General features: G+C 50.5%; 1 protein-coding gene across 1 annotated transcript in view; it reads right to left on the bottom strand.

The window, feature by feature from the left end:
• The window catches only part of DGKK (diacylglycerol kinase kappa), a 145505-nt gene that overhangs the window by 13706 nt on the left and 108000 nt on the right, over nt 1-23799 (bottom strand). The window contains exons 18-28 of the mRNA XM_038748152.1: nt 22689-22788; nt 20535-20642; nt 14663-14759; nt 14016-14123; nt 13529-13642; nt 12970-13104; nt 11336-11502; nt 9365-9482; nt 7434-7520; nt 2138-2254; nt 212-320 (exon numbers count right to left, since the gene is read on the bottom strand). Of these exons, the coding sequence (XP_038604080.1) occupies nt 212-320; nt 2138-2254; nt 7434-7520; nt 9365-9482; nt 11336-11502; nt 12970-13104; nt 13529-13642; nt 14016-14123; nt 14663-14759; nt 20535-20642; nt 22689-22788 (1260 nt within the window). The remainder of the gene's footprint in view (nt 1-211; nt 321-2137; nt 2255-7433; nt 7521-9364; nt 9483-11335; nt 11503-12969; nt 13105-13528; nt 13643-14015; nt 14124-14662; nt 14760-20534; nt 20643-22688; nt 22789-23799) is intronic.

The following is a 23799-nucleotide window of genomic DNA, read 5'->3' as shown; positions in this document are numbered from 1 at the left end:
TGCTTAATGAATACCATAAAAAAACCAAAACACTCTTCCACTCCTGTGTGGCTGAAATGGGTCCAGGATGCTGGTGTGGGGAAACAGATTGGGGGCAGGATTGGGGCTGAACACTTTAATGCCTGGTTTCTTCTGAAGTTTCTTTCTCTTGAGAGTTTGAGCTCTGTCCTAACAGGGGCCAGTTAGGGACGCTAAATCTGAGGGGACTTACCCGGCCCAGAGCTGTTTGACTTCGACTTTTGAATTTTGTCCTTGTCCTTCTTCGCTTTGGGGATGTTGATTCGTAACTTGAGGCTGCCCTTGGGATTTCCAGAGCTTTCCTGGAACCAAGGGAGAAAGTGGGTTAAGACAACAGGCCCTCTCACAGTTGAAGGGGACAGGTAGGGGTGCCTGGAGGGTCTCCCACTGTTCGCAGATGAATGAAGATGATTATAATAGTAATAATAATAATAATAATGGTATTTGTTAAGCGCTTACTATGTGCCGACCACATTCTAAACGCTGGGCTGATACAAGATAATCAGGTTGGACACAGTTCCTATCCCACATGGGGCTTAGAGTCTTAATCCACCACTTGTCTGCTGTGTGACCTTGTCAAGTCACTTCACTTTTCTATGCCTCAGTTTCCTCATCATGGGGAGTGAGACTGTGAGCCCCAATCCCTCCCCCAATGCACTTCCCCCCCACCAGCACCCGGGACCCATTTCTGCCACAGAGGAGTGGAAGAGTGGTTGGTTTTATTTATGACATTCATTAAGCACTTACTACATAGCTTGCGTCCAACCCGATTTGATTGTATCCACCTCAGCGCTTAGTACAGCACCTGCCATACAGTAAGCGCTTAACAAATACCAGAATTATTATTACTATTAATCCCCATTTTACAGATGAGGTAACAGGCACAGAGAAGTTAAGTGACTTGCCCAAGTTCACACAGCAAAGTGGTGGATCTGGGATTAGAACCCACGATCTTCTGATTCCCAGGCCTGTGCTCTTGCCACTGGGCCCGGGCACTGACCAAATTCTTCCAGAAATGAGAGGAGACCAGTTTCCCAAGTGGGTGCCTTTGGGATTTGCCAAAATTCTGAGCTCCTACAGTTTCTGGAAGTCATTAGCCTCAACCTAGTGGCTCCCCTTAGATGGCTCTCCCTAAGAAGCGCTCAGTACAGATTCGCTTTAGTGGCGAATGGCTTATATCATTGGATGGGAAGGGAAGCTGGGCTGGGGTCCAGAGCCTGTGGAAGAAGGAGGAAGAGATAATCGAAGCCCCGAAGGAGTGACAACCCTCCTTAGGTTGACCCACAGGGCTCTCCAAACTGTCACCTGCAGTTGGACTCTTGAGATATGTTCCTTTCTGCCCTCCCGCCACCTCTCTCTCCTCTGAGAAGGGCTGGGTTTACTCTCCTTTTGTCTTCCCAGTCCTTGTGTGCTACAGGGCACATCCACAGTACAAACTGGAGACATCTGTTAAGCACTTAATATGCGTCAATCCCTGGGGCAGACACAATTGGAGCAGACCCTGTCCTCACTCATGGTCTAAGGGGGAGGGAGAATGGGTATCGAATCCCTGTTTTACAGCTGATAATAAAATAATAATAATAATGACGGCATTTGTTAAGCGCTTACTATGTGTAGAGCACTGGGGAGGATACAAGGTGATGAGGTTGTCCCACGTGGGGCTCACAGTCTTAATCCCCATTTCACAGTTGAGGGAACTGAGGCCCAGAGAAGTGAAGTGACTTGCCCAAAGTCACACAGCCGACAAGTGGCGGAGCCGGGATTAGAACCCATGACCTCTGACTCCCAAGCCCGGGCTCTTTCCACTGAGCCACGCTGCTTCTCAAGCAGTGCGAGCCCAGTGAAGTAAAATGACTTGCCCAAGGTCACACAGCAGCTGTGGAGGTGGGATAAGAGCCCAGCCCTCCTGACTCCGCAGCCCATGCTCTTGGCATCCCCTCTCTAGACCGTTAGCTTGTTGTGGGCAGGGAATGTGTCTGCTTATTGTTGTACTCTTCCAAGCACTTAGTACAGTGCTCTGCACACAAATACGGTCGAATGAATGGATGAATCTGCGGGGGCAGACTGTCCAGATCGAAGAGCCCACCGTGCCCGCCGCCCGACTCCCGGCCAACTTCACCTCTTCTGCGGAGTTGATGATTGGTGCCATCCAGTGAATTTCTGACAGCTTCTGGAGCTCCTGGCTGACATTGTTCAGGGCGCTCTGCAATTCCTCTTGCTGGGGGGCGTCCAGCTGCTGTGGGTCCGGAGGGAGGACAGAGTGAGCTGGATGGGAGTCCCCTCCCCGCCGCAGAGCTGCTGTGGCAACAGGTACCCTGGGGGTGACTGGGTCATTACTGGTTTGGCACCCGGCTTCTGGGTAACTACAGGTCCAGTCCGGCCTGGACAAGCTCGTCTTCTAGACTGTAAGTTTGTTGTGGGCAGGGAACGGGTCTGCTTATTGTTCTTCTGTGCTCTCTCAAGCGCTTAGTACAGTGCTCTGCACACAGTAAGCGCTCAATAAATACGATCGAATAAATACGACCGAATGATTGAGAAGGTGGTTTCCTTGGGAACTGAAATGCTTGAGTTTTTCAGGAAAGGACTTCAGGGCGTGGTGACAAGCAGCACATATGGGGGTGTGGATGCAGGGTCTCTGGGTTGGGGGCTGAGCTGAGGGAAAGCCCCCAGATCCCGGCCCCGTGGCCCTGGGGTCACCACCCAAGCCCGGGTTACGTCCAGCATTTGGGGACCAAGCAGAGTTCCTCCGAAGAGATGAGTCTCATCGGTCCCTCAGGCCCTCAACCAGGTGCTGTCTCCTCCTCTGATAATAATAATAATGATGGTATTTATTAAGCACTTACTATGTGCAACACACTGTCCTAAGCACTGGGGAGGTAACAAGGTGACCAGGTTGTCCCACAGGGGGCTCACGGTCTTAATCCCCATTTTACAGATGAGGTAGCTGAGGCACAGAAGCGACTTGCCTAAAGTCACCCAGCTGACAATTGGCGGAGCCGGGATTTGAACCCATGCCCTCTGACTCCAAAGCCCAGGCTCTTTCCACTGAGCCACGCTGCTTGTGGGCAGGGAAGGTGTCAGTTTACTGTTGCGTTGTACTCTCCCGGGCACTTAGTACAGTGCCCTGCAGATGGTAAGCGCTCAATAAATATGACAGACTGACTCACAAAGGTTGGACTTCCTGTTTCTCTGGAAAATTCTATCTTTTGTGGGGGGGTCCACAGTGGTTGTGGTGTGCTGAGCCGTAGGTCACTGGTGGAGGGGAGTGGGGGGTGAGGGGCCCTCCAGCACTGCTACTCCCATAATTTCTGGTACTTAAAGGGCCCTCTCTCCAAAGAGAGCTTGAAGCACTTTAGAGATTCATCTCATTAAGAAGGGAGAGAGCCTTACTGAACGGATAGAGAAACTGAGTCCCAGAGGAAAGTGACCGACTTGGGACTTGCTTGCCTGTCGGACAGAAATCAAAGTTGCGATTTCTGGCTTTGGGCCTAGTCCGCGGGCCAGGCCAGCCCCCTGCTCAAGTTCTAAGGACACTAGGACGGGGTGGGAGGGGGCAGGGAGAGGGGAACACAAGGGTCAATCATGAAACACACAGAATATCCCAAGATCCCCCACCAGCAAGCCCGACGTTCTGCCCACAGAAGCCCTGAAATGGATTTTTCTGAGCTCACCGCCTTCCAGTCAACCCACTTCCACTTCTTTGGGAAAAGGCTACCTGAGAGAGCAGGCGGGCTTGAGATGCCAAGGGCACCGTGCCAGTCTGTCCACCTCTTCTCTTCTCCTGGGCCCGCCGTCCACTTGACACCAAAGAAGTGGGTCACCCCAAGCCCTCGGTGGACACAAAGCTCCCAGGGGAAAACTCCACAGGTTGCCACAGGCTGGGGTGCAGGGTAGCGAGTGAGTGGCACGGCCTGTCTAGTGACGTTCCTGCAGTGCCATCAGAACAATGGATTCTGTGGGTCACCACGATGTGAACGGGCACACAGGTGGGCTGGCTTTGGGGATCTTTGGTGTCCAATCAGTGAGAAATGTGGGCACCTGGTCCCCGGGGATGGGGGTATCCATACCCTCAGACTGGGAAAGGAAGTTTGGGGGCAGTAGAAGTGGTACAGGAAATAGGCCCATCTGAGCATTAACAATAATAATAATAATAATAATAATAATAATAATTGTGGTATTCGTTAAGTGCTTACTATGTGACAAGCACTGTTCTAAGCCCTGGGGTAGATACAAAGTAATCAGGTTCTTCAAAGTCCCTGTCCCACATGGGGCTGACAGTCTCAATCCCCATTTTCCCGGTGGGGTAACTGAGGCACAAAAAAGTTAAGTGACTTTCCCAAGGTCATGCAGCAGTTATGTGGCAGAGCCAGGATTAGAACACGTGACCCCTGATTCCCAAGCCTGCGCTCTCGCCACTAGGCCATAGGACGTGTCTACCAATTCTGCTGTATTGTACTCTCCCGAGCACTTAATAGAGGGTTCTGCACATCGTAAGTGTTCAATAAATACTACTGATCGATTGCTTGAAGAGTAATGATAATAATAATAATAATAATAATGACATTTATTAAGAGCTTACTATGTGCAAAGCACTGCTCTAAGTGCTGGGGAGGTTACAAGGTGATCAGGTTGTCCCCCGGGGGGCTCACAGTCTTAATCCCCATTTTACAGATGAGGTAACGGAGGCACAGAGAAGTGACTTGCCCAAAGTCACACAGCTGACAATTGGCGGAGCCGGGATTTGAACCCATGATCTCTGACTCCAAAGCCCGTGCTCTTTCCCAATGAGCCACGCTGCTTCTCGCCTAGTGGCGAGAGCTCGGGCTTGGGAATCAGAGGTCACAGGTTCTTTGACCCCTTTGGGCTACACACAGCATCTCCCCACTCTCTCTACCGAATCTGTGATTGCTTCCCCACACTAAGGAGAAAAACAAAACAAAACCAATCCCGTCGTTCACCTGGGATATAGCCTAGGCTCCCACATGGACATTCACAGTTCCTTCATTCTTACCTCCTTCCTCCCCATTCCAACCCATGGGTCTCCGGGAGAAGCCACAAAGTCGTCGGTATGTTATGGGCATAAAGAGTCGGGGTCAGCCTTGGAACAGGGAAAGTCCTCATTGGCTTCGAGGGCAACTGAGAGACTCAAAACAGGGAGACTTCCCCTTATGCACAGGGTAAAGTGCTAAAGTGGTATTCTTTTTTTTTTTTTTAAGGGTACTTGTGAAGCGTTTGTTACATGCCAAACACTGGGGTAGATGCAAACTAATTAGATTGGACACAGTCCATGTCCCACATGTGGCTCCCATTCTTAATCTCCATTTTATAGATCAGATAATTGAGGAACAGGGAAGTTAAATGACTTGCCCAAGCTCACACAACAGACCAGTGGTGGAGCCAGGATTAGAACCCAGTTCCTTTGGCTCTCGGGCCCGTGCTCTTACCACTAGGCCATGCTGTTTCTCAGCGCTGCTTTTATCAGTGCTAATTAGGAGCAAAAGCCCTGTCTCCTGGTTGGCTGAGAAGCTAGTTTCCATTAATAATAATTACTGCGGTTTTTGTTAAGTGCTTACTATGTGCCAGACATTGTACTAAGTGCGGGGCTGGATACAGTCAAATCGGGTTGAACACAGTCTCGGCCCCATATGGGGCTCACAGTCTCAATTTCCATTTTACAGATGAGGTAACTGAGGCCCAGAGAAGCGACTTGTCCAAGGTCACACAGCAGACACGTGGCAGAGCCGGGATTAGAACCCACGACCTTCTGACTCCCAAGCCTATGCTCTAGCCACTATTCAATGCTGCTCCATTCCTGTGGACTCTGTTCTGCACACAGTAAGCACTCAATAAATACGATGGATTGATTGACTCTGATTAGCCCAAGTGGCCGTAGCCACCCTTGGCACTTAAGTACTAGAATCACTCATTCTCAGCACTCACATCAATAATTATTTTTATTTAAATACCCTCACCTGCATATTCAGTTCCTTTTTCAGCCCATTCATCTGTCGTGTTTGTCCTTCCTCCTGCTTATCCTTGCTCTTCCTCTCACTTTCACTATCCATAAATCAGTTTTGCCTGTCTTCCTTGTTACATGGTAAGCTCAAGGGCAAGGTATTTGCACCCTGCTATTATTTTACTCTCCCAAGAATTTAGTACAGCAGCTACTAGCAGTCAGCAAGTGCTCAATAAGTGCCACCGACTGACTGGCTGATGGATTAATAGTTTCTTACCCTGACCCATAGTTAGCCATGTTCCACAGGCAGACTTGAATGTGAGGTAAAAGGGAGGTTAAAAAAAAAAAAAGCCCTTTTGGGTGTTCAGAAACCAGCCCAGACCCAGCCCTGAATAACTGTGTTAGACGCTGCTGGGCCTAGGTGTGAGTCCTATTAGCTCTGGAAATGACTGAGTGGAAACACGAAAGAGTTTCAGATCTGGGGCCTCTTTTCAAATGAAATCACGATGAAATGGAGACCGGGATGCCTGTCTCCCAAGGCAAGGTGGTGGGAATTAGGGAGCCTTGCAATAGGGAGGATTGTGTGGTCAAAATTCATTCTGTCCCTTTAATAGGACCCTGGACATAAATGGGGGGAAGAAGAGAGGGGCTAAGAGGCAAGCCACTCCTGCATCAAAAAAACCAGACAGTTTCAAGACCACAGAGAGTCCACGTCCAGAGCTTCTGGATAATTCCAAGACCACCGAGAGTCCACGTCAACCTTGAGCTCATCAAATGGCCATATTAGTTCTGCAAGTCGGTGGGGTGGATTCAGTAGCATGTACTAGTGGATAGAGCCACTGGGAGTCAGAAGGTCTTGGGTTCTAATCCTGACTCCGCCACATGTCTGCTGTGTGACCTTGGGCAAGTCACTTTACTTCTCTGTGCCTTAGTTACCTCGCCTGTAAAATCGGGACTGAGACTGTGAGCCCCATGTGGGACAGGGACTGTGTCCGACCCAATTTGCTTGTAATCACCCCAGAGCTTAGTACAGTGCCTGGTACACAGTAAGTACTTAACAAATAGCATAATTACAACAATAATTATTATTATTCCTCAACAGCTACTCAGAGGTCAGGAAACACAATCCGGAGAAGTGGTGTACTCCGGGTAAGAGGCTGACTGGTGAAAGAAGTCCACTACTCTTGGTTTGAATTTTCCCCGCATGCCCTGCTTCTCGAGGCCTGCACTTTCAAGCTGAAGGGCAACACAGAGTACACTTAGCGTACGGATCGATGTAGCCCACACAGTCTTGGAATCGCTCCTTCGACCGGCATAGAACGGGAAACTGGAAAGCAGGCTTGCTCTCTGCTCTTTAGAAACCTTCTGTTTCAGACAGCCGAGCCCCGTAACACCGACTGTCCAAACGCACACACGGGTTTGATCCTAACCCTCCCTTGCTCCAAGCCCTTGCACTCACCAATTTTCCTTCCAGGAAAGCTCTGGTTTCAGTGTACAGGGCTTTCACACTAACTGATACATCCACTGCTGCATTTCTGCTTAGAAACTGAGACGAGAGGGAGGAAACGGGGAGGAAAGGAAAGAGAAATGTGAGATGTTAGTAAGCAGGCGCCCGGCTGGTGAGTGGGAAGGGATGGAATGGGCCGGCAGGATGTGGCCCTGTTGCCTTCCTTCCTGCCCGCTGCCTGGAGGAGGTGGGTCAGATGCCCCTCACCTCCCAATCCAGGGAGGGACAGCGAGGAGCGACAGGGTAGCCCCCAGAGGAACCGGGCACAGTAGTAGCAGCAGCAGCAATAGAAGAGCTGAGGCTTGGCGCGGCACAGATTTGCTTACGTTGTAACAAATCTGTGGCAGCAAACAAAACAGATGCCATGAGCATTGGCTGATGGAAGATGGGCAAAATGGAGGAGAGCAGAACTCTAGGCCATATTTGCCCCTTTCTTTCTTGCCTGTAGTTTGAGAGCCGCACTTCTTTTCCCTTTGACCCTGACCTTCGAGGATCCCCCCGGCCCCGTCTTTCCTGTCTATTGACCTTCCTCTCCAGCCCCTGGGGCAGGGCTAGTTTGGAGTTGTCAGAATCACCCCTGCAACTTCCAAAATTTCACTGGCCAGGTACCGGTCTGCGTCAACTTTATGCCAAGCCCGGAAATTCATTCTGAGATAGTGAGAGCGTCAGTTAGGCCTGCAAAATTTTCTTCAGCCCTGCACGTGGCAGAGCCAAAGACAACTGAAATGGGGTTACTATTTTTCTTATTTATTAGAGTGCTTATTAGCACTTAGTTGGATTTAGTTTCAGGGGAGCCTAATTTTGTTTGCCTGTAGGGTGTAGGGGACGGGGCTAGGGGCTGATTCTGGTCTTCCAGACCGTAAGCTCGTTGTGGGTAAGGAGTGTGGTTGTTTATTGTCCTACTGTACTCTCCCGAACGCTTAGGACAGTGCTCTGCACACAACAAGCTCTCAATAAATACGATGGAATGAATTAACGATCCTTTCATCAAAGTAAATTAGTCTTATCCAGCAGAGGGCAATACGGCAATACGGCACCGAGCAGCGGCCAATGCGTCAGAATTTCTGATACCCGCTTCTTGTTCAATGCCATCTGGGAACATCAACTTCACGGGCAACTGAGCAGAGAAGGAGCTCCTCTCCATCCTCGGCTCCCCCTCAAACCCACTCTCAATGGAGTCAGACCCTGGGGCTCACCTTCCAGCCCTTTTTTATGCAGCGGGGAGAGGAGAGAGCGGCTACTTATTTCTCTTAATGTCCCCCTCTAATAATAATAATAATGATGGCATTTGTTAAGCGCTTACTATGTGCAAAGCACTGTTCTGAGCGCTGGGGGAATACAAGGTGATCAGGTTGTCCCACACGGGGCCCACAATCTTAATCCCCATTTTACAGATGGAGGTAACTGAGGCTCAGAGAAGTTAAGTGAGTTGCCCAAGGTCACACAGCAGACATGTGGCAGAGTTGGGATTCGAACCCATGACCTCTGACTCCCAAGCCCGGGCTCTTGCCACTGAGCCATGCTGCTTCTCTAGACTGTAAGCTCGCTGTGGGCAGGGAATGTGTCTGTTTATTGTTCTATTAAACTCTCCCAAGGGCTTAGTACGGTGCTCGGCACACAGTAAGCGCTCAATAAATACGGTTGACTGACTGAGTAGTCTACAGAGGCAATCCCAGGCTCTAAGATGGCTTCCCCGGCCCCTATCCCTATCTGGACCATCATTCTTCACTGCCCGCAGGGCTTCTAGACCCGAGATTCCTGGCAGGAATCAGCCCCTTTGCCTTGGCTTCCGCCTCCATCCTTCCTCCATTCCGCCTCCGCCTCTCCTTCCCTTTCTCGGCAGGCCAGTCGGGTCTGCCCTCCACCCAAGGCTCCCATCTCACCTCAGGGGTGCCGCTGCACTTGTTCGAGAGGGCTTCGCTCAAGGCCAGAGAGCTGCCGTTCACCGAGTGGGCCAACTCCTGCTCGATGGCTTTGTGGGTCTTGGCCGCCTCGTGGATCCTGCAGAGCGGCAGAAAGGCCATGAGTCCCGGAGGCAGAGAGGCGGCTCTTCCCCCGCCGGCTCCTCCGGAGGGATCAGCCATCCCCTGGCACCCACACCTTGGCAGGGGGCCAGCGGCTGCTCAGAGGACTCTGCCAGCCCAGCGGGTTGCCCCTGCCCTCATGCCAGTGGGAGAGGTAGGCAGGGCTTTTGTCAAATTGCAGATTTTTAGCCCCTTGAGAACAGGGATGGGGGGCTTTCTACTCAATACAGCACTCTTGCTGCTGCAGTAGGTGCAATAAGTACCACTGAAGGATTGACCCATTAATCAGGGCCTGGGCAAAATGGGTCATCCGACGATGCGAAGTGGTGGGATCTCAGAGTGTAAGCTCCTTGTGGGCAGGGCACCTGTCTACCAACTCTGTCATTCATTCATTCATTCAATCGTATTTATTGAGCGCTTACTGTGTGCAGAGCACTGTACTAAGCGCTTGGGAAGTAGAAGTTGGTAACGTATAGAAACGGTCGTATTGTAAGTGCTTAGTACAGTGCTCTGCACATAGTAAGCATTCAATATACCATCGATGATGATGAGATACACTACTGGCTGCCAGATTCTAGTAATAATAATGATGTTAATAATTGTGGTATTTATTAATCAGTAAGTAGGTGCTAAACACCGTTCTAAGCACCAGGATAGAAACACGATAATTAGATCAGACCCACAGAGGGTTCACAGTCTAATGAGAAGCAGCGTAGCTCAGTGGAAGGAGCACGGGCTTTGGAGTCTGAGGTCATGGGTTCAAATCCCAGCTCCGCCAACTGTCAGCTGTGTGACTTTGGGCAAGTCACTTAACTTCTCTGTGCCTCAGTGACCTCATCTGGAAAATGGGGACTAAGACTGTGAGCCCCCCGTGGGACAAACTGATCACCTTGTAACCTCCCCAGCACTTAGAACAGTGCTTTGCACAGAGTAAGTGCTTAATAAATGCCATTATTAAATGCCATTATTAATGGGGAGGAAGAATGGGCATTAAATACCCACTTGCGAGAGAAGGAAACAGAAGCTCAGAGGTGTCAAGTGATTTGCCCAAGGTTACACAGCAGGCATGGGGCAGAGTCACCTGTACAATTTCTCCTAAACCAGCATGGCCTAGTGGCAACAGCACATGCTTGGGAGTCAGAGGACATGGGTTCTAATCCTGAGTCCTGCTGTGTAACCTCGGGCAAGTCTTTTCACTTCTCTGTGTCTCAGTGACCTCTTCTGTAAAATGGGGATTAAGACGTTGAGCCCCACGTGGGACAACCCGATTACCTTGTATCCACCCCAGCACTTAGAACAGTGCTTGGCACATAGTGAGTGCTTAACAAATACCATAATTATTATTTATGATTATTATTAAGCCACTTGGCTTCTACCATCACAGGGCAGCAGCAGTGGTCCTCCAGATCCTGGCTTTCAGAGGACACACAGATCAAGACTGCATATTCATTGTGGGCAGAAATCACGGCTATCGACTCTACCCAAGCATGTTGAACAGTGCTCTGCACACAGTAAGCGTTCAAAAAATAACATCGATTGACTGATTAATCGAACCCCTGCTGGCAGAGAGGGTCAAACTCAGCACTTGCTTGTGATCAAAAAGATCAGTAGAGGTAGTTCAGCCTCCACACTGGCTTGTGCCAGTTACACCCGGGTTCTGGGACTCCAAAAAGCTTGGCTGGCCATCGGCTCTCGGGATCTCAGGCCCATCCCCGGACCTGACTCGGACAGTTCCGTCCCTCCATCCTCCCCTCCGTTCTTCCCTCCCTCCGGGCCCGGGGATCCCGGGTCGGAGCATGGAACAGGAGCCTCCTCCCTCCAGGGACCGACCTGCTGATGAGGGTCTCGGCTGCTTGGGCGAGCTGCTGCATCTGGCCATACTCCTCGTCCGTCAGGTACTCCATGGATTGCTGCGAGTTGAGGCGGGGCCGCGGGGGTGCCCGATAACCCTCGCACCTCTGCTTGTCCTCCCAGGATTTCAGGGTGCTCTCGAAGGCCTGGAGCGGGAGAGAAGAGTCCAGAGGGGGGTGACCCTCGGGGACCCGGGCTGGGAGGGGGGACCTGGGATGTGGCGGTGGTCCATGGTGGGCAGGGTGCTGCGAGTCACAGCAGACCACAATGCAAACGCGTACACACACTCCCGTACACACATACACACACCAGCCCCTTGCTTGTGGACATTTGGCCCCCACCCCCATCAAGCGGTTTTGACACCTGTCTACATGTTTTGTTTTATTGCCTGTCTCCCCCCCAAGACTGTGAGCCCATTGTTGGGCAGGGACACATGTTGCCGACTTGTACATCCTAAGCGCTTAGTACACTGCTCTGCACACAGTAAGCACTCAATAAATATGATTGAATGAATGCACGAATGGACACAGACAGAGAGTCTAGGTTAACAGAGATGCAAGGACTCTCTGAGGACTTGAATGTCTCTGTCAGTCTCAATAATAATAATAATAATATTTGTTAAGTGCTTACTATATGTCCAGCACTAAGTACTGGGGTATATACAAACTAATCAGGTTGGACACAGTCCCTGTCCCACATGGGGCTCACCGACCTAATCTGCACTTTACAGATGAGGTAACAGTACAGAAAAGTGAAGTGACTTGCCCATGGTCTCACAGGAGACAAGTGGCAGAGCTGGGATTAGAACGCGGGTCCTCCTAACTCCCAGCCTGTGCTCTATCCATTAGGCCACTCTGCTTCTCCAGGCACCCCTCCAAGGCCGGGAAGCTTGACATTTTCTAGAGTTCTCTCCAGCACCGGAATGAACCACCCTCCCTCCAGCCCTCAGCCATTCTACTTCTTTACCCAGAAGCCCGCATTTACCCCCAAATTGCTAAAACTTTTTGCAAGCCACAGTCCCAAGGAGACTTGTGGGTCTACAGTGTATGGAGATCTGGCCAGGGCGCTGGACTGACACTTCCTCTAACCAAAACTGCTTCCAAGGTGTTTGATGTCCAGTCAGCGCTGCTCAGAAGGGCCCCAGTATTCCTCTGGAAGATGCTCAGGCAGTAGACGCCTAGGCCTTGGGGACTCATTTGGAAAGAGAGGAGCAGCATGGCCTAGTGTTAAGACCACGGCCCTAAGAGTCAGAAAGTCACGGATTCTAATCTTGGTTTGGCCACTTGTCTGCCGTGTGATGTTGGGCAAGTCACTTCACTTTTCTAGGACTCAGTTACCTCATCTGTAAAATGGAGATTTTCGACTGTGAGCCCCACACGGGACAGGGACTGTGTCCAACTTGATTTGCTTGTACCTACCCTGGTGTTTAGTAAGCACTTAATACCCTTATTATTATTATTGTTATTAGAGAAGGAAAGTCCCTGCCAAGCCAGGCCATGAAGCTGTCTCCCTGTCCAAGAGAATGTTCCCCCCCATGTGTGTTGGGGCTTAGGTGGGTCCCCTCAGCTCAGTTTTCGAACCCAGGGCAGGGAGGTCTGGGTGTCCCCTCTTACCCGGTCTCTGGTCAGCATCTGGGCCCGGTTTTTATGCTGGATCTTGATGATGCCTGGGGGCTGGATCCAGGCCTCGCCATCCACCTGTACCGGGACCCCCTCATCCCCGCGGATCGTGATCTTCACCACACGGCACTGCGGGGCCCAGGAGTGGGGGGCAAGGGTGAGTCGGATGCTGAGCCCTGGAGACGAGGCTGCCCGGGGGTCCTCCCCTGGGGTCCCACCCCGGACCAGGCCCCAGGACAGAGGGATGTGGTCGGCTGACAGACGTGGGGCCCCTTCGGGCCAAACGGGGCAGGGGGCCGGAATCTTGGTCTAGTCCAAGAGCCCGAGTTGGGGCCGCCTCCGGGATGCCCGCAGCCTCGGCCTGCCCAGTTGGCCACCATCTCTGGGGTAGCCCCCAACGGGGGCCGGCTCGCTGGGGTGATGACCCTGTTGGAAACCGCCTCTCCTCCCCCGGGCCCCCAGCTGACACCAACTCTCTCCTCCCCCCGCGGCTGCACCCTGCTCTTAGGGGCCATGGCGGGGGAACGGGCTCCCTAGGCCAACATCCACTCACCTGGGCGATGCGGTGGTGCTGCAGATTGATGACGCGGGACACTGCCATCTGGATACTGCCGAACACAGCCACCACCTCCAGCTTCTTGTCGTCGAAGGAAGGGGCCCCGAAGTTCTGCCGGGGGGGAATAGGTGGGTCACTCTCTCCCTCTCAGCTGCTCCTCACGCCCTGCTAGATACCACCGGCCCCGCTTCTGGGCTAGGGTGGTCACGGTCTTGGGCCAGAGACCGTAGTTCTCTAGACTGTAAGCTCATCTTGGGCAGGGAATGTGTCAGTTTATTGTGGTTCTGTACTCTCCCAAGCACTCAGTACAGTGCTCTGCACATGGTAAGTGTTCAATAAATATGATCAAATGAATGAATGTTGACCCCGCTCTGGACCATCTTCCCCGTTGACCTGGGAAGTTTTTCCAGCCAAGCTGGCCACTGTGCCTGAGAGTTCGGATGGCCCCCCCATCCCAAAGCCACAAGCCCAGCTCCACACTTACACTGTCCTCCTTGGTGCCTCCCCAGAAGTTGATGCCCCCAGCGTAACTGGGAATGTTGAGCACGGCAATGCCCTGCAAACTGGGCAAGGAAATGGTCACCCCGTCACACTGGCAAAAAAGATACAAATGGGGGAGGGAAAGGAGATCTCACTGGGCAGCCAGGCTGGGGCCTGTTCTCTTTGGCTGCCAGGCCAGGGGCGGGAAGAGTGGGAAGGTTCCTAGGCTCCTGATGATTTCTGCAGGAGTCTCCGAGCCTTCCGCCCCCAGCACTGACCCCATCACCCTCCTGCCACATGCTGCAGTGGGTAAGGAGGGGGCACAAGGATAAGACCAAAGGGGAATTCAGTGGAACATGACTGGCTGCTGATGGAAATCGTGTATTAAAAAGGAAGAACCTGCTCACGTCATGGTTGTATACACAGTTCTCCCCACACCGGAGGGGTCGCCTACCCTTCCGACTTCATTTTCCTCAGGAAAAACGGGGCTCCGTCTCCTCCTTCTCTCTATGTTTCCCTCCTCCTCCGCTGAGGCCGTGAAGCTCAGAGATGTGGATGGTGGTTCCAACAAAGACCAGCCCAGTGTCCACCCCCGGGGTCCTAGGTGGCCCCCTCAGTTTCCCCAAAGAACAGGGGTCTCTGGCCACTGACCTCCAGCTGCACGCGCTGCTCCAAGTTCTTGTAGGTTCTTTGAAGGAGCTCCTTGGTGCCCAGGACGCCGTACCACATCATGTTCTTGGTGCGACTGCTGCAGGGGGGAACAGGGGTGGGGATGGGATGTGGGGAGATGGGGGTGTGTGTGTGTGGGGGGGGAGACACACCACGTGGGAATGGGCAGGAGATCCCAAGGCAGGGACAGGATGGGAGCACCAGATATGAGATCGGGCGAGGTGAATTGGGTGGGAAGGGGCAGGGGGCACAGGATGAGGAGGGGCAGAAATGACAGAACAGAGGAGGTGACAGGCCAGCCTCGTTGAAGACCGGGAATCACAGGACCTGGGCCTCCGTGCTGGCCAGCAGAACCCCATTCCCCTGGGAATACGCTAACTGGAAAGGCCTGAATGGCGGGAGAACTCTAGCCCGTGAGACCCCCGGCTGGAGGGCTTCAAGAAGCCCCATGGAGGCTCAGGTCGTGTCCAGATCCAGACCACCGGGCAGATTCTCCTTTAATCTTCTCTCCTACTCCCCTCAGGGTCGCCCTGACTTGCTCCCTTTATTCATCCCATAAGCCCCACAGTGCTTATGTCTATCTCTGTCATTTATTTATATCCATGTCTGTCTCCCCGCTCTAAACAGAACCTCATTGTGGGCAGGGAACGTGTATGTTTATTGTTGTATTGTACTCACCCAAGTGCTTAGTTCAGTGCTCCGCACCCAGTAAGCGCTCAATAAATATGATCAAATAGAATCGAATTGAAGATGCAGTGGGCAACGCTTGCTCCGGGTTTGAGGGTCATGACCTGTATTTGAGAGGTTGTGTGCAGATCAAACCAAGCTGCATGGGGCTGTGCCACTGGCATGAAAAGCCATATGGTGCAGTGGCTAGAGCATGGGCCTGAGAATCAGAGAACCTGGCTTCTAATCCCGGCTCCTCCACTTGACTGCTGTGTGACGTTGGACAAGTCACTTCGCTTCTCTGTGCCTCAGTTACCCCATCTGTAAAATGGTGATTGAGCCCGAAACGAGACATGGACTGTGTCCAACCCCATTTGCTTGTATCCATCCCAAATACCATAATTATTATTATTATTATGATGCAGCAACCATGTTGGTGCCCAGAGCAGGCATGCAGGCCTTCTTTTCCACTTAATTAATTTGGCTTTCAATATCTGGTTTGGACAGTACAAACTCCTTGGGGCAAAGATTGGATCTTGGGATGGTTGGCAGTGGGCAGTGTGTATAAATCAATGCTTCCCTCAACCCCCTCAGTGAGAGTTGGGTCTGGGGAGCCAAGATTCGTGGTAACATGCAGAGACCCATAGAGAGGACCCAGCCATAACCCAGGAAGCAGCGTGGCTCAGTGGAAAGAGCACAGGCTTTGGAGTCAGAGGTCATGGGTGCAAATCCCGGCTCTGCCACTTGTCAGCTGTGTGACTTTGGGCAAGTCACTTCACTTCTCTGTTGTGCCTCAGTTACCTCATCTGGAAAATGGGGATTAAGACTGTGAGCCCCTCATGGGACAACCTAATCACCTTGTAACCTCCCCAGAGCTTAGAACGGTGCTTTGAATATAGTAAGTGTTTAATAAGTCCTCTAGACTGTGAGCCCGTCTTCTAGACTATGAGCCCGTTGTTGGGTAGGGACCATCGCTATATGTTGCCAACTTGTACTTCCCAAGCACTTAGTACAGTGCTCTGCACACAGGAAGCGCTCAGTACATATGATTGAATGAATGAATGCCATCATCATTATTAGTGGATAGAGCACAGGCTTGGGATTCAGAAGGACCTGGGTTCTAATTCTGCCTCTGCCATTTGTCTGCTTGGGCAAGTCACTTAACTTCTCCGGGCCTCACTTCCCTTACCTGTCAAATGGGGATTAAGACTGTGAGCTCCATGCGGGACAGGGGCTGTGTCCAACCTGATTCCCTTGTACCTACCCCAGCGCTTAGTACAGTGTCTGGAACATAGTAAGCGCTTAACAAATGTCATTAAAAAATAAAAAACAAAACACCAGCCGAGACTGAACTGGTGAGCCAGACCCCAGCTAACTGCTAACTTACTGAGTAGCCTCAGGATCCCTGTACCCTGTTAACTTCTTCTTCTACAATCCATGAATGGTATTTATTGAGCATGTGCTATGTGCAGAGCACTGTTCTAAAAAGGGGAGAATGCCAGCCTTAGAGTGCTTCAAAAGTCAACCGAAGAATCTGCTCTAGAGGAGAGTACGTATCATACACACATCAGGAAGTGGGAAATTTTTTTCTTTCCCAGTCCTCTAGATTGTAAGCTCACTGTAGGCAGGGAATGTGTCTGTTTATTGTTATATTGTACTCGCCCAAGTGCTTAGTACAGTGCTCTGCACAGTACAGTGCTCAATAAATGACTGAACAAATTGAATGAATGACTTAAAAGACTCTGGCACACAGTAGAGAGCCTAGCAAATAGTATGTGTTTAAATACCAAAAAAAAAAAAAAAAATGGGTTTCTCTTTAAAAGAGATGAACGATACAGTTAGGAAAGTCAGGTAATTTATCGTATTCAGATGGACTCGGGGCAGCAAGTTTTGGACTGGCTTGGGTGACGCCAGTTAGCTAAGCGGCCAGAGGAAAAAAGATTTCTGAATGGGGAGCACAGGAAGTTTTTCATCCTGGTCTGGAAATGGACACACTGTGTGTTTTTATTCAGCAGCCCCACGGTAAATTGTTTACGTCAAGTGTTTAGGGGCTGCCAGAGAGCTTTCATTCCAGTTCTCATTATGGGCAGGGAATGTGACTACCAACTCTGCTATATTGTACTTTCCCAGGTGCTTAGTACACGGTAAGCGCTCAATATATATCATTGACTGATTGCTTGATTGGTCTTATTATTTTCCGCTGATTTTTGCCTTTGGGGTGCTCTCATTTCATCCTTGGTCTTTATCAAGGATGGAAGCTCCTTGAAGTCAGGGATCATGTTCAGGAATGCTATTGTATGGTAATAATAATAATGGCATTTATTAAGCGCTTACTATGTGCAAAGCACTGTTCTAAGTGCGGGGGAGGTTATAAGGTGATCAGGTTGTCCTACAGGGGGCTCACAGTCTTAATCCCTATTTTACAGATGAGGTAACTGAGGCAAAGAGAAGTTAAGCGACTTGCCCAAAGTCACACAGCTGACAATTGGCAGAGCTGGGATTTGAACACATGACCTCTGACTCCAAAGCCCATGCTCTTTCCACTGAGCCACGCTGCTTCTGTAGTCTCCCAAGCACTTAGTTCAGTGCTTTACATACAATAAGGGGCCAAGATATACCATGGATAGATTGACTTCTGAGAAGATTCTCAGCTTACAGAAGGACAGGCGAGAGATGAAAATCCACTTTTTTCTCTCATTTAAGTCAAACATCACACACTCCCTTGTATACAAGCTAGGAAAAAAACCCTCGACTTTCAAAAGTCTAAACGCACCATCAAGTAAAAAAGTCCAGTAATTCCTTTCCTGAAACTGCAAATCTCTAATAGCCTCTTTCCTCATCAAAGCATCGAGGCGAAACAGCCCCAACGTTTGGTTTTTGGCCATTTTTCACTTGTGGTTTGACCTTGGCTCAGTAGAAGCTGGAGAAGGTCCAGAGTTGGCCACTCTCAGGAGGAGCAGGAAGATCCAGTGCAAACCCAGACCGCTGGGCACAATGGGAGTTAGACAGCAAGGACAAACGGGGCATCGGCCTAGCGCCGCTAACAACGGAGCCGAAACTAATGAGACCTCGTCGGGATCTGAATGTTTTCAACCGCCGGACTCCCTTCGGCTCGGTCCCGGCCTGGCCGACAAAGTGGATTGGGTGGATTGGGCTTGGCCCTCTTCCATCCTGCCCTTAGCTTGCCTCTGGGCTTCTCCCAGATCATCTTTCTATAGAAACGTTCAGGACATGTCACCCCCTTCCTCAAAAATCTCCAGTGGTTGCCTGTCCACCTCAATATCAAACAAAAACTCCTCACCATTGGCTTTAAAGCTCTCTATCACCTTGCCCCCTCCTACCTCACCCCGCTTCTCTCCTTCCACAACCCAGCCTGCGTACTTCGCTCCTCTGGTGTTAACCTTTTCACTGTGCCTCCATCTCGCCTGTCTCACCATTGACCCCGGATCATATCCTGCTTCCGGCCTGGAATGCCCTCCCTCCTCAAATCCGCCAGGTAATTACTCTCCCTCCCTTCAAAGCCTTATTGAAGGCCCATCTCCTCCAAGAGGCCTTCCCAGAATAAGCCCCACTCTTCCTCATCTCCCAGTCTCTTCTGCATTGACCTGACTTGCTCCCTTTGCTTGTCCTCCCGGTCCCAGCCCCACGGCACTTAAGTATATATTGTAATTTTAATTATTTACATTGGTGTCTGATTATTTGTATTGATGGCTGTCTACCCCCCTCTAGACTGTGAGCTCGTTGTGGGCAGGGATTGTGACTCTTTATTGTTATACTGTACTTTTCCAAGCTCTTAATACAGTGTTCTGCACACAGTAAGTGCTTAGCATGGCTCAGTGGAAAGAGCACAGGCTTCGGAGTCAGAGGTCACGGGTTCAAATCCCGCTCCGCCACTTGTCAGCTGTGTGACTTTGGGCAAGTCACTTCACTTCTCTGTTGTGCCTGTTACCTCTGTTACCTCATCTGGAAAATGGGGATTAAGACTGTGAGCCCCCCCAGGGACAACCTGATCACCTTGTAACCTCCCCAGCGCTTAGAAGAGTGTTTTGCACATAGTAAGCACTTAATAAGTGCCATCATTATTATAAGCGCTTAGTACAGTGCTCTGCATACAGTAAGCGCTCAATAAATATGATTGAATGAATGAATAATAAATAACGACTGAAGGAATGAATGAATGACTACTGGTAGATGGGGACGGGAATTCATTCAATCGTATTTATTAAGCACTTACTGTGTGCAGAGCACTGTACTAAACACTTAATGCAGGCCCTGGTCACTTTGCCTAAGGCATTATGGTAGTGTATGAATGCCTCCTGACACTTCAAATCCCAGCAGCAACAATGAGCCTGGGGGATTTTGGGCCTGCATGACTTGCTTTACTGTACTCTCCCAAGTGCTTAGAACAGTGCTCTGCACCCAATAAATGCCCAATAAATACCACTGATTGATTATTTGATTGATGACTCTCCTTCCCTCCTGTCTGCTGTGGAACTGGGTCGGGCCTACACAGAGGCTGATATGCATGGCTTAGTGGGCAGAGTACGGGCCTGGGACGACAGAAGGACCTGGGTTCTAATCCTGGCTCCCCACATGTCTGCTGTGTGACCTTGGGCAAGTCACTTCACTTCTCTGGCTTCAGTGACCTCATCCGTAAAATGGGGATTAAAAGTGTGAGCCCCGTGTGGGACAGGGGCTGTGTCCAACCTGATTAATTTGTATCTACCCCAGTACTTAGAACAGTGCTTGGCACGTAGTAAGTGCTTAACAAGTATTATTATTACTATTATTATTGTTATTACTGGGCCAGAAACCCCTTCCCCCGCTGACCCCACCTCTTCCCCTTCCCAACCTGGACAAAGGTGAAAGAAGGAGCCATCCACAGAGCTGCATCTCTCTTGTGGAAAGGAAGGGATAGGGCAATTTGTATCGTTAAGCAATTGACCTCTGCTGGCCCCAGATAATAAGAGATAGAGATTAAATTGCATTTCTACTGAAATCAAGTGCTCTAATATTACAGCCGTGCTAAGAGCCCAACAGTCTTGATTCAGAGACCTCAGGGGCAATCCCTACTGTCGACGCTGCCTCCTGGGTATTTGGACACTAGGCCTCCTTTCTTGTTGCCTCCATCACCGAGGGGTACTCTGAGAGGGCAGAGGGTTGGAGAAAAGACTTGCTTTATCCGTACCTGCATTTTTTGGGGTGCTCGTCCCTTTTGTTGTTAAACTCGAGAGAGATCTTAGCATCTAGGCCGATGCCAAAATAGTTGTTCATGACGCATCTTTCTGAGAATTGTCTGAAATTGGCAGACGGAGAGAAGGAGATGGAGATTAGGGCAGAGACTGCTACTGAGCTGGAAACAGTAAACGCCAGTTGCAGAAAACAACCGGTCACGGTATTCAAAACGACGCATGCGGGCCTCATTGGGATTTCTCCAAGCGTGGATCGGGAAGGGTGGGAGAAGCTCAGATAGGAGTGTCTTGCCCACATCCCTCAGCCCAACTCCCTGATGTGGCCAAGGAAGGCAACCAGGACTATGGCATGAGCTTGCCCAGGATGGCCTCCTGGAAACAGCGTGGGCCTGGGAGACATAGGACCTGCGTTGGAATCCCAGATCCGCCATGTGCCTGCTATGTTTCCTTGGGCAAGTCACTTACCTTCTCTGTGCCTCAGTTTCCTCATCTGCAAAATTGGGATTCAATACCTGCTTTCCCTCCAATTAGACTATGAGCCCTAAACAGGACAGGGACTGTGTTTGACCTAATAATAATATTTGCGGTATTTGTTAGGGGCTTTTTATTAAGCGTGCCAAGCACTGTTCTAAGCACTGGGGTAGATACAAGGTAATCATGTCATGTACCCCAGCACTTCTATCTACCCCAGTGCTTAGTACAGTGCTTGGCACAGAGTAAGGGTTTAACAAATTCTATTATTATTATCATCATCATTATCATGGCTCTTTACTCTCTCACCTACCTGTCTGGAAAGCCTGGGACTGATGCTATTTCTTGACTGAACAGCACAGTCTAACGGAGAGAGCCCAGGTCTGGGATTCAGAAGGACCTGGGTTCTAATTCTGGCTCCGCCCCTTGTCTTCTGTATAACCCTGGGCAAGCCACTTCACTTCTCTGTGCCTCGGTTACCTCATCTGTAAAATGGGGACTTAAGACTGTGAGCCCCACGTGGGACCGGGACTGTGTCCAACCTGATTTGCTTGTATCCACCCCAGTGCTTAGTACAGTGCCTGGCACACAGTAAGCACTTAAATACCACAATTATCAGTGAGTCTCTCTGCTTCTGGCTTAGGGGCTTTGAGAGTGAATGAGATCATTGTTTTCATTCTCCCAAGGGTCCTCTCTGCTGGGGAGTGAAGATTGAAACTTACTCCCTGAGAAGCTGAGGGATGGGGTACAGTATAAGGGCATGGGGTTGCATAGATTTATTTCCTCTTCTCCCTGGGCAGGATGTGAGAAATTCTAGACCGTGAGTTCATTATGGGCAGGGAATGCGTCTCACGGGGTTGCACAGACTTATTTCCTCTTCTCCCTCGGCAGGATGTGAGAAATTCTAGACCGTAAGTTCGTTGTGGGCAGGGAATGTGTCTCTTTATTGTTGTGTTGTACCCTCCCAAGAGCTTAGCCTCCTCTCAGGGTTGCACCTGGAGAATTTCCAGTACTCTACCGGTCTCGGCTATGTGAGGAAAAGTCAAGCAGAGGTCTACCCATTCCCCCTTTTAGACTGTGAGCCCACTGCTGGGTAGGGACTGTCTCTATATGTTACCAACTTGTACTTCCCAAGCGCTTAGTACAGTGCTCTGCACACAGTAAGCGCTCAATAAATACGATTGATGATGATGATGATGATTCCTACCTTGGGCAGTGGCTAGCGAGTGGAAGGCAATCTGCTACAGGTCTAAACTCACCCATGCTGGGCAGCACTGGCATGGGAGAGAGTCGAGGGCAGAGACTCAAGTTGACTGCGTGGAAGATGGCAATGGTAAACCACTTCTGGATTTTTACCAAGAAAACTCCATGGATCCACTACCAGAACGATTGCAGACGGAGAGCGAGGTGTTCTGGGAGAGATGTGTCTGTGGTGTCTTTATGGGTCAAAAACGACTCGGTGGCATAAGACAAGAGTTTAGCACAGTGCTCTGCACATAGTAAGCACTCCATAAATACAATTGGGTGAATGAATGAATAAATCCCTGCATGGTAGTGAGCTCTAACTCTCTGCAGCACTTTCGGCAGAACCAAAGTCCCGCTGCAGCGTGATTTCCCGGGCACTGCATTCTGCGGAGAAGAGCTGAGTTTCCCCCGGGGGTGACCGCATTCAGACTTACATAGTGTTGGGATCTTCGGTAAAGTGGACCGAACTGAAGCCATCCGGTCGGTCCAGAAAGATCGACGACGTGGTAGAAGACACCGTGCCCCGGCGGGAATCTGGTTCAAAGACAAGCGTACCTTGAGTCAGTTCAGCCCTCTATGTTCATCCCTCTCTTCCGCTGTCCACCCGCTCACCGTGATACAGACTCTAATCAACTCCTTTCTTGTCCACACCCTCACCCTCACGTAGACTCCAATCAACTTCTTCGTTGTCCACCCGCTCACCCTCTCACAGTACTGCACGGACTTCAATCAATCCAGGACATATTTATTGAGCACTTGCTGCATACTAATGTTAATAATTATTATTATGGTACTTGTTAAGTGCTTACTAGGTGCCAAGCACTTCGAAGCGCTGGGGTAGATACAAGTGAATCAATCAATCGTATTTATTGAGCGCTTACTGTGTGTAGAGCACTGTACTAAGCGCTTGGGAAGTACAAGTTGGCAACATATAGAGATAGTCCCTATCCGACAGTGGGCTCACAGTCTAAAAGGGGGAGACAGAGAACAAAACCAAACATACTAACAAAATAAAATAAATAGAATAGATATGTACAAGTAAAATAAATAGAGTGATAAATATGTACAAACATATATACAGGTGCTGTGGGGAAGGGAAGGAGGTAAGATGGGGGGCAATGGAGAGGGGGATGAGGGGGAGAGGAAGGAAGGGACTCAGTCTGGGAAGGCCTCCTGGAGGAGGTGAGCTCTCAGTAGGGTCTTGAAGGGAATCAGGTTGGACACAGTCCCTCTCCCACAAGGAGCTCACAATCTTCATCCCTATTTTACAGAGGAGGTAACTGAGACCCAGAGAAGTTAAGTGACTTTCCCAAAGTCACACAGCAGACATGTGGCGAAGCCAGGATTAGAACCCAGGTCCTTCTGACTCCCAGGGCCGTGATCTATCCACTAAGCCATGCTGCTTCTCGGCAGAGCACTGTACTAAGCGCTTTCAAGAGTAGAATCTAACAGAGTTGGTAGACAGGTATCTTGCCCACAAGAAGCTTACACTCTAGAGGAACCACTCAATGGGTGGCCAACTCATCAGGCTTCCCTGTACACTGC

Source organism: Tachyglossus aculeatus, chromosome 6, assembly GCF_015852505.1.
Source record: "Tachyglossus aculeatus isolate mTacAcu1 chromosome 6, mTacAcu1.pri, whole genome shotgun sequence".
Lineage (NCBI taxonomy): Eukaryota > Metazoa > Chordata > Mammalia > Monotremata > Tachyglossidae > Tachyglossus > Tachyglossus aculeatus.
This window is presented reverse-complemented; position numbering and strand designations above follow the sequence as displayed.